Here is an 11,064-nt window from a genome sequence, read left to right as displayed (position 1 = left end):
ATCACAATTCAAATAGCTCTCTAGTCCTCTAACATGTTTTACTCCCAAAAGACCAATTGTATTATAAATTCATTGCATTATGTACCTAGAAACACCCCAATTCCAGTTTTTATAGTCCAAGGTGAGGTAAACATTGTACTAGTCTCTGTAGAATGTTTTTTTTTTTTTTTTTGGGGGGTGCTTGTTTGACAGATAAGCAAGGTTTAGCATACATGTTAAAAAAATTATCAAAATTTATTCAACTAATTATCTTTACACGTCAATACAATCAGATATCAACAAGTTATAAATAAACAGTGTTAAAAAAAAAAAAAACAACTTCCTGGTTGCGGAACATGGCGTTATAGTATATAATTAAGAAATAATTAAAGGAGCAGTTTGTACATTGTAAAACAATTTGTGGGGGGTGGAGCTCATATCAGGGTCTGAAAGGAAGAAACTTGCTTCATCTATCTCAGTCTTTTCTGTGTAATTATATACTTTTTAAAACATTTAAGATATCAATCATCCTTTTTCAGTCTCTGGTACTTTCCCACGGTGTGTAGGTGCTGCCAAAAATGAACAGGCAAGACACAAACACACACATATACACACACACACACACACACACACACACACACGCCTGTAATATAACTCGGTGAATAAAAATGTAAAAATGTGAGAGAATGACAGAATATAGGCTTATCTTAGTATTAAAATAACATTAAAAAAAGCCAGTTATCCTGGCCTGTGCCCACTGTAATGTGATCCGGCTCCAACTCTTCAAATCGTCCTAATCCTTCTCACACAACTCCGTCTGAAAGAAGTAGAGCGATATTTCCTGCTATTCAGAACCACATCAACATTAAATAGTCAACGTAACACTGACTCGTCCATCACTGTTCTTGCACTTTATCTGGAAGGGAGGTAGCTAATAAGTAGCTAATGGTATAAACCCATAGTCACTATAAAACCTCAAAGGAGCAAAAACAACAATACTACAACCTCAAATCCCCTTGCATCGGTTTACACTCGTTCTGTTCTGATTGCATTAATAAAACTGTCTGGGATATAAACTCCATGTAGTCTAAGCCGTTTGTGTAAATCCAGCAAGTCCTGCTCCAAGATTGAAGGGTCAACCAAGGGTCGTGGTTTATTGGAAACGCTGTACAACTGCAGCAGAAAGGCAGCCTTGGCGTACAGCCCACAAAGAGCGCCATGGAAACGTGACTCCATTAGCACACTCAGCCAATCAGGATCCAGGGTGTCACCTAGACGACAAACAGGACATTAACCATGTGACAGAACCAATCAATAATGTTCATGCTGCTTTAACAGACAAATTATTCGTCTAAATAAAGTCAATGACATCGATTTAGTAGTATAGTGAATGTTTTTTTTTTTTAAAGCTACTGTGGATCACATGACTATAGCTATATTTAAAGAAAATCAATACAGTAATTGAATGGCTGATGTAATTACCTAAATTAAGCTTGGCACAGATGCTGAGGTTCTCTCTGACAGATACTGTATTTTCTTGTTCCCACTGATCGAGACGCTTGGCAAGAACAGAGGATTCTGGGTATCGTTTTGCCAGGCAAAGCAAATACGGCAGCATGGTCTCCGAAATCACAGAGCGCTCCAAAAACATGTTTGCGTCGTCCTGCTCATACAGACTGCTGCGTCTGAGAAGCAAAGAGAACGCAAGCAACCGGACAAACAAAGTGACTTATTTGATTAGCTTTACATCTGTTCAGCAAATCACTCCTGGTTAAAGTAATTAAGATTGATTATTGAATGAATAAACATTGTGCATGGGACTGAAAACGAATCCTGGAGGGGCGATACTTCTAAAGCAGACAGAGAGAATTTTACAACAAAAAAATGGACAGTGGATGAGATCATTCATTTTCTTTCAAGTGTGTGCCAAGTAACAGTAAGAAAACAGCGAGGCAAATGCCCAGTGCTGACCACTATTTAATAAAAAGCAGCTCCTCCATTTTTTTTTTTAATCAACCAAAGATACCACATCTCTGCGCTATTTCTTTCTATTGGCTTAGAAGACCAAGGCTCATGAAGTCACAGGTCAAAGTTCACCAAGAAAATGTCAGTACAAGTGAAATTAACCATTCATAAAAGCAGATGTATATCTTACACATACATGGTAAGCTAAATTGTAAATGTTGGCAACTTTGTGCTAAAGTAATATGAGCTGAAACCATATTTAATATTTGGTAGAGCTTTAAATCCCTGGGTTTTAAGTCCTGAGTGTGTAGATGGATTTTCCTCCCCAGAAATTTAGCAATTAGGGCTGCCACAATTATTCAATTCAATTTTATATGTATAGCGCTTTTAACAATGGACACTGTCTCGAAGCAGCTTTACAGAAACATATAAACAGAGGATACAGATTTTAAGTGTGTGAATTTATCTCTATTGATCGAGGTGGTGACGGTGGCGAGGAAAAACTCCCTAAGACGATATGAGGAAGAAACCTTTAGAGGAACCAGACTCAGAAGGGAACAATGGACAGTGCGAAAGTGAAAGAAAGTTCATTATGGTTTGTACATGAAGTCTGTTTTGTTGAACTAGTCCACTGTTCACTAAAGGAGACCTGAGTGCAAAATTGTATGTGGTAATTGCAGTCCTGAAGCCATAGTAGAAACTGTAGTCTCAGCAACCACGGCGAAAATGTCCATGTGGAATTGAGGTCCAAAACAAGCAGTACCATTCTAAGCAATCTCCAGGCTTTAGCCTCCAGTTGATGAGAGCTCCATCCAGAGGTAGGGCATCAGGATGGATCGGGCAGGTGCGAAGAGCAGAAAGTTAATTATGATTTTTTTTTACCTTCATAAAGTCTCTCTTTCTTACTCACACTACATACCTTTCTTATTTATTTCAAAGTAGTTACTCAGTAATAAGCCAGAAAAGGCGATCAGTCCGTCTTATTTTAGTTTCTCTGATGTATACTTGATTGCATCTGTTGCTGGAGATAAAGCAGTGGTTCATGGGGAGATTTCGGCTGATAATAAAGGTTTATTAGGGCTTGAGATTGTAATGGCTGACTGTTTTAAGAGAGAGATAGTACCATAGATATTATTTAATTGATTATTAATTTTACTCCTAGAAAGGATGCCTAGGATGTTTGAGCCTTGTTTAGGTCATGTGTTTCGGCCACCGTTTTATTAAATGGACTGTAAGTGAGCACTGTATGCTGAAAACATTGTCTGGTCCGTATTAAAGGTTTCATTTCGACTTGATCAGAGAGCAGACATAGTGTAACGTGTGATGTACATGTACAGTATGTGTGTGTGAGACTCACTGTGTGAGCTTGGCCTGCTCAAGTACACTTCTGAGATCCCAATCTGGCAAATGGCACACCAAAGCCTCCAAAGTGCCCTCGCTATCCCAGAATTCCCCCAGCAGGAGGTCCAGCAGCATACGCAGTGACTGGTTGCTCTGCATGAGGAAGCACTTTGGTGGGGGATCTCCTGCTTGAGACTTGCAGATGACAGAAGCAAAGATGGCCGCCTGGGCTCTTACTGGCTGACTCTGATCCTGCAGTAGGTGCACACCTGTACTGATCAGCCTGTATATACACACACACACACACACACACACACACACACACACACTTTACAGCTGTTTCTGATGTTCAGCAAACCTCCTACCAACACTGCTAACATAATGAATGTTATCAAATTGCAAACAGGTCTGTTGAATGGGCTGAGAATTGAATTCTAGAAACCTGATAAGGAAACCAGAGACCTGATAAACAATGTGAGCTCAAAATACCACGCTGTTAGTGCAAGGGCTAAAGCACTGGACTTTAGAGTGACTGAGATGATAAAGCGAGGATTTACAGCTAACTTTTGTCCCGCCTGCTCAATTCAGAAGTCTGAACCATTTGGGAAACTATGTAAACAGCCATAAAATGCAAGTGAACTGTACTGCACGTTTAAAAAAAAAAAAAAAAAAATTTCTTTGGCATAAAAATATAAATAAACTGGGAAAATGAAAAGAATGCGGCTACACAAACGCACCTGGTACTGAGGGATTTCAGAACAGTGCTGCCCATCACACTGCTGCTCACTACTGCAGCTCCAGTCAGAGCCAGAGCCTGAGCACAGGCCAATCGCAGCGCTTCAGGAGCCTCAGCACACCTGTGTTTCTCTAATAACACACACCAGCGCTGCAGTACGACCATGTCTGTGCTAAGAGAGAGAGAAAAACATATCAAATTAAAATGAATACTCCAACTTCTTTCAACCTAATCTCTATCCACTGCATCTCTTATCGTATGTGCCATTACCACAGAGAACATATTAAGAACAGAAAACATGATTACTCCAAACTCACTTACAATAGATGTCTAAGGACAGTTGTTCATTTATTGCTGCAATATACAGTATATCAGCTGAAGAAAAAAAGAAGAAAAAAACCTCCTTAAGAACAACTTTTGCACAACTTTGTTACATCTCTCATCTTAAGACCGTTATCATTAGACTGTGAAATGTGTTCTTTAGTTGCATAATGTACTCCATTCACACTGACTGACTATTTCCAACGACTGCCCCTTAGCCTAACAGTCAACAGTTTTTCTTTTCTTTACACAATACATGGTAAATTGTAAAATGTTGTAAATGTCCAAATTGTTGCCTGGGTAATCATAAAGACGATACTGATGCAGTGGATAAGTGTTAGACTGAAAAATGCTGGTGTATTCCTTTAATTCGAGTCTGTCTAAATACGTGTTACTGCTCCATAAGAAAATCTTGGCAAAAAGGAGAGGGTAAAAAATGAGAAGCTCAGGTGTAGAAAGTGTAAATATAATGTAATGTAAACAAGTAACAATGACATTATATGAATATAAATACAATTATTGGCAGACTGCAATAAAATGCGCAAAAATGTATCAAATGAACAATACACACATTTTAGAATAATAATAAAGTCATCAAAACTCTGGAGTAACACAAATGGAAGTATGGGAATTATGTTGTGATAAAAAATCCAAAATAAATTAAAAAATTATTTCATATTTTAGCATCTTCAAAGTAGACACGCTTTTTGCCTAGAATTTCCAGAAATGTATTCTTGGCATTTTCTTGACCGGTTTCTTGAGGAATTTCCCTGAGATGCTTTTTAAACAGTATTAAAGGAGTCTCCACCTACACTGGACTCTTATCGGCTGCTTTTCGGAATATTTCGCAGAGTTATCCGTTTAAATACATGTTTTTTGTAAATAAAATGTTAGTTTTCTAATGAAAGATATGAAAATGTCGGCACAATTATAAATTTGTCTACGACACCGATTTCAAACATTTAATCATACACCTTCAGATCAAAAGGTTTTTAAGATCACGAGGAACATTTCAGTCGAGTGTCTCCAAAATTGTGACAGGTAGTGTAGGTGGTATGTTCAGTGGTATGTTCAGTATGTGGGAGAGCATGTATATGAAGCCATATATAGGTTCTGTTGATGCAGGTAATTGCCAGTTTCCTCTCCTTCAACAATCACGCCCCCAAAAGCAACTTGACTAACTGCGCCCCCTTGTGGGGAACTTCTACCTTCTAAACCTGAGTGAGTGCATGACTCAGGAGTTACAGTCCAGGTCAGTTATTTTTACGTGTTTTGATGATCACTGTGAATCAGGGACAGCGCTCGACCTGTTTCAATAAATATGAAAACAATATAAGATGAGTCACCTTGGAGAAATTTGCAGAGACAGAGCACACAGGGTCTGAGAGAGGAGCTCTGGCCCTCCTCTGCTTTCCTCCAGATCCTCCAAGAGGAGTTGCACACACTCATGCAGCTCTGCCTCCTCAAGCTTGAATAGGAGAGGCTGAGGCTGATCTACACTCAACACATCTGGGGTCATGACTTCCACCAATGCTGAGAAGTATGCTCCCTTGTACTCAACATCTGGATCCAAGAGTGCCTCCTTCAGACTGGCCTGAACACAGTATATACACCGTTATTAGCTGTTCCTGTTTGGGATTAAAAGGTTATTTAACCCTTGTGCGTCAATTAAAAAAAAGTTACACATAGGTCCATAGAGGACAAAAATGTCCATGTCCAAAAAAAAATATTTTTGAAATATAAAAAAAATATAAAAATATTATATATGAATATTTCTTTCCTACTTTCACTGACATTTTTTTTTTACTAGCATCAGTTTTAAATCATAGTTACCATTAAGAACACTCATTTTCAGAACAGTGACCCTTTAAACGCTGGTTTGTTTACATAATGCCACAGATGTTTTGTTTGTTTTTTTTATGAAAAAAGAGAAAAAGTCAAAATTATTTTCCATATACTAAATGCAAAGCAGAATTTTAAAAAAATTGATTATTAGTGTCTTTGAAATGTCAGTGATTAACAATAACATTAATTTTGATGCATTCATATTTTTTTATGCAGTGTCAGATTAAAAAAAAAAATACGGACCTCAGTGCAGCAATAATGCAGGATATTTGTAATCCTACACAAGACTCTGCCAGCAAATATAAATCAATCCTTATCCATTTAAAAGCTTTTTAGGTCTTTGATGATTTTGTTGAGTTTATCCAAAGAGACTTACAATTGAGACAGGATAAAACTGAGGAGATACGGGTTAAGAGTCTTGCTCATGGACCCAGCAGTGGCAGGTGGTTCAGGGACTTGAACTCAACCTTCCGCTCAATATTCCAACATCTTGACCAGCGAGTCACCACTTCCCTACCCCCAAAAAGTCATTGCGCCATTACAAAAAGGGCCTTTAATGTTTCCACACACAAAGCCCTTTCTGAACATACATAAAGGATGGAAACACTGTGGAGCAAGATAGGCTGCCACCCTGCCAAGATTTATTCTGAAGTCATCAGTGAAATACAGAGCTGAATCAGATGTTTACTGCAAAATTATTACTTTAATATTAAAGTCCATGACTATTATAGCCAAGAGGAAATTATGACTATGCTTGTTCTGTACTTCAGAATTACTGAATACAATAGCTGTGTGTAAATTCCCTAATCAGGCACGAACATGAGCTGTGTATCAATGATCACCAGCAGTGCACTACAGCAGTCCTAATTTCCTTTCATTGTGTGTGTTAAATAATAAACAGAAGGAACACACCAAATGCAGAGTGAGTTAAGGCTTTGCCAAAGTCAATCACAGAACTCCATCTGACCCATTACCCACTCGATAAGTAAGGAATAAGAACATGACGGGGCATGCTGTTGTAAGAAAATAATCAGTAACAAAGTGGTGTGGTGTGGCCTAGTGCGAAGCTGAGTTAGTCTTACCACCCTTGAAAGTTCGCTGTTTTCCAACAGCAACATGTCCTAATGTTGCCAGAAAAACAGTTTTAATGCCACTTTGAATGTTCTGAAAGCTATGAAAGTTACGAAGACCAAAAAAAACGCAGTTTGGCACATGTTACTGAGAAACTGCAAAGTCCTCCTGAAGACCGAGCTAGGGATTATTTAATTTACCTGGAGTGCTTTCTCCAGCTCATGCTGCAGGCGGCTTCCTCTCCAGCCCTGTCCCTCTTTTACCCACTTGACCAAAGAGAGACGAGTAACTGCACTCCCAGTGGATAGGTGGGGCAACACCTGCCATGCCCAGTCAGGGTCTTCACACAGGTAGTGCACAGCACTTTGGTGGAAGGAGGCGGAACCAAGCTAAAAGAATATCAGTGAATAAGATTGCATGTGCACGTTTATAACACGGTTTAACAAATCAAATAGCATCCAGATTTTCACATATAAAGGGCAAAGCGTTTTAACCTTTAAGATTCCATGTTCTTCTTTTTTGGCCAAATGACGATTGTTTTTTGTTGACATGTGATTTTGTTGAAGCTAGAATGCAACTGATTGGTTAGGCATATAGTGCACTAGGTTATATCACATGTAGTGGGCATATATAGTGAATAGAACACTTTATATTCAATGTGATTATAAAAAAAAAATGTCCTCAGCGAAGACGAGCTGGAGATTTTAACGTGACTCTTAACATCACCTTTGCGTGTTGTGAATAATCTTGTTGGAATCTTAAAACAAGCATACTAAATTTTTTTAAGCCTTGTAATGTCTTCATTCATATTCTAACTGGAGGCAAAATGAAGATGGATCTGCACCTCCAAAGTGTGCGGAGTGCGGTGTAGTTCCTTCATCAGCAGAGAGCCAAGTTTGAAGAGGAAATCCCTCGAGCAGTTCTCCCTCAGCAGCCTCAGCACCACCACATATGCCTGCCGCACCAAAGGGCACCTTTGTTCATGGGATGCTAGCCAAATACGGGCCTCCATCGCCTGCACCACGTCGCATAGAAAGGATGCGTGAGGACTAGAGATTGGAACACAGTACACATATTTAGATTTGGCACATGAAACTGACACTGGCAAGTGAATAGGTACAGTTATGTAACTAGTGAGTGGGCAGAAGATGAACTGTACTGGTAAAAATCAAGCTCTCTTATATTTTCTTTTGGCTTTCCCAAAACTCCATCTGCAATCTTCTCACTTGTCAGTGTGAAGGACTCTGGTCAGGATGGCCTTAATCTGTAGGAGTTGGCCATGTATGCGGTTGTGACAGCCTGGGCTACTCGGCTTCTCAGGCAGCTCCTTCACCACGCTCAGTACGCTTGACACATACTCGGTAGGCGGTATCATAGCAACCAGGGCTTGGGCTGACATCGCTCTCACGCCATATATTGGGCTAGCGGCTAGCTGGAGCAGCGGAGGCAGGAAGTCGGACAGAGCTCTGTGGAAAAAAAGAAGAAAAAAAAAAAGAAAAAAAAAAATCACGCTGTGCAATTACCTCTAATTCAATTAATCCCATCAAATCCTCATTTCCATCCTAAATAGTGCTGTGACCTAAGGGATAAGTAGATTTCTGTACATTAAAGCAGACATCGCATGCTTGGGAACGGCAGTTTGGTGCCAATACAATGCAAATTTATAAAAACTCATTTCCAGGGAATGTTTAATGTCACCCAACTGTTTTTATAGAATAAAGCCTATAATTTAATCAATACATTGACATGGTTCTTCCAGAAAAAGGGAACATTTTACCTTCATCAAGAAATCCAGATTTGTCTCCAACCCTATATTGGCATTCCTCCTTTTCGCAGAAAAATCTACATGGCCTTCATTTGCATATTGAAACATGATGGCTCTTATAGTTTAGGACACACTTTATGATTTGCCTGTCCTACACTTTGACCAGTCTACACTCTGGAATGAATACGACTCAAAAAGATTAGTCCTAAAACAAAAAGATTTTACAAAACCTAGGGTGACTTTAAAGGAATTAAAGGAAGTCTCACTTCGATAAGCATAAGCATAAATCTTATTCCCCGATTTACGTATACAGTGCATATTTTATCATTTAAAAATCAGCCTAAATGAAAAGAAAAAAAAAAAGGCATACTGTGTTTGCTCCTGAGCTCCAGGCTGCAGCTTGGCCAGCAGGGTTAGGATCGGGTAGAGGGAGGGGTGAAGGCTCAGTCTGGATTCATGCAGGTCTGTAGCTGCTCTTTCTAATGCACCTTGGAGGAAGGGCTTTAATGTGGGATAATGCTTAAAAAAGGCAGGGGAGGACATGCCATACTGGGCAGAGACATCTTCACTAGCGGGCCTCTGACCCAACATCCTGGAGCAGAGAGAACCTGGGGGATGAAGACCAGGGATCAACAAATGGAAGTAAAACGTAGGCACGGCAAGAAATCCAGTACAAAGTATAAAATTTCTACAAAATTCTATAGAATCTGAAACCAAGGCTATATTCATGTCTTAAAAAAAAAAAAATCAAACTAGTGAGGCCGGTGGATCCCAGAAAATGGGTTCATACGTGATATGCAAAAGTTGATTAAATGCAGATGAGTTACATACTGTAAAGCTGCAGTGCAGCATTCCTCATGGCCCAACAAGGAGAGCTGAGGAGTGTGAGCGACAGCATGGTGATCTCAGGTGCATACTGAAGAATAGTGAAGCCCAGACTGGAGCCTTTCACCAATGCCTGAATTGTGTGAACTGTGCACACCTGAAGAGAGAAGCAGGTAAGCCAAAGACCAAATTTGACCTTGAAACTCAGTCCAAAGGCTCAGTCTGTGTGCAGTCTATAAATAACTATAATAATGATTGGAGGGGGGGTGTACCTGGGGCAAGTCAAGTGTCTGATCCCAGTTCTGGGGCAGTGGGGCTCCGGCTGTCTCCAGCAGTGTGCTGATGCTGTGGGCCAGCAGTGGGTGAGAGGTGCTGCTCTCCTCTGCTGCCAACACGCCGAGAATAAGCATTGGCAAACCCGCTGCCCGCCTCGTCACTGACGTACCGCGGGGGGTCTGAAGGACACACAGACCCTGGAAACAGAATTACAAAGGGATAAAAAGGTAAGCACAAAACGGAGAGGGAGGGGTCACTAATGGGAGATCTTCACCTCTCGACCACCACCATCATCAAAATACTACGAGCATTAGGAAAATTCAAATAGCATTCAAACAGTGAAATCTGCCATTTTAATACCTGCTGTAGAATGTGGTTTGGGATTTCTCTGAGCTTTGGATCAGAGCTAGTAAGAAGGGCAGTGCAGAATTTAGTGAATCCAATGCAGCAGCCCTCCACTGCCCCCTAAAGGGACAAACCAAGTAAAATATTGTAGGTCTATGCTTGTAGAGAAAAGACATTAACACACTTCATTTGTATTTAATCAGTGGTGTCAAATAATATTTCTGCTTACCCAGTGCCTACATTTGAGAATAATGTCCTTAAATACTTTTGAAGCCTTCTGCAGATCTTCTACAGTTAGCAGTGTCCTGTCCTTATGAGTGAGTGATAGAATCCTCTCTACCAGTGAGCCAAGAAAAATCCCTATTTCCTACCAAGAAAGAGACACATACAATTTATAATGAGATATACAGTATGTGGCAAAAGTCATAATAATAATAATAATAATAATAATAATAATAATAATAATGATGATGGCTACTCAGCATCATAAAACAATTCTAAGTTACTAATTATTTTTTAAATGTGTTGCTTATGCAGTTAAGCTTGTTTGGATTAAGCATGATTAAGCTTGTTTGGAGTCAACATGGCAGATTAT

The 11,064-nt window shown here is 39.7% G+C and overlaps 1 protein-coding gene across 3 annotated transcripts in view; it reads right to left on the bottom strand.

The window, feature by feature from the left end:
* Window positions 1–213: 213 nt before the first annotated feature.
* The window catches only part of si:ch211-225b11.4 (thyroid adenoma-associated protein homolog), a 21,064-nt gene continuing 10,213 nt past the window's right edge, over window positions 214–11,064 (bottom strand). For 2 of the 3 annotated variants that reach the window (XM_017451456.3, XM_053674288.1), the window contains 13 exons: window positions 10,699–10,836; window positions 10,485–10,589; window positions 10,121–10,321; window positions 9,855–10,005; window positions 9,394–9,631; window positions 8,485–8,724; window positions 8,103–8,307; window positions 7,459–7,647; window positions 5,689–5,936; window positions 4,023–4,193; window positions 3,302–3,568; window positions 1,462–1,664; window positions 214–1,250 (listed from right to left, as the gene is read on the bottom strand). In XM_017451456.3, the coding sequence (XP_017306945.1) occupies window positions 1,006–1,250; window positions 1,462–1,664; window positions 3,302–3,568; window positions 4,023–4,193; window positions 5,689–5,936; window positions 7,459–7,647; window positions 8,103–8,307; window positions 8,485–8,724; window positions 9,394–9,631; window positions 9,855–10,005; window positions 10,121–10,321; window positions 10,485–10,589; window positions 10,699–10,836 (2,601 nt within the window). In that variant the 3' untranslated portion in view covers window positions 214–1,005. Of the gene's footprint in view, window positions 1,251–1,461; window positions 1,665–3,301; window positions 3,569–4,022; window positions 4,194–5,688; window positions 5,937–7,458; window positions 7,648–8,102; window positions 8,308–8,484; window positions 8,725–9,393; window positions 9,632–9,854; window positions 10,006–10,120; window positions 10,322–10,484; window positions 10,590–10,698; window positions 10,837–11,064 lie in introns of those variants that run through there. The other variant, XR_008393200.1, reaches the window with a different exon arrangement.

This window comes from Ictalurus punctatus, chromosome 22, assembly GCF_001660625.3.
Source record: "Ictalurus punctatus breed USDA103 chromosome 22, Coco_2.0, whole genome shotgun sequence".
NCBI lineage: Eukaryota > Metazoa > Chordata > Actinopteri > Siluriformes > Ictaluridae > Ictalurus > Ictalurus punctatus.
Note: the sequence above shows the minus strand (reverse complement) of the source record. Positions and strands in the feature narration are given on the sequence as shown.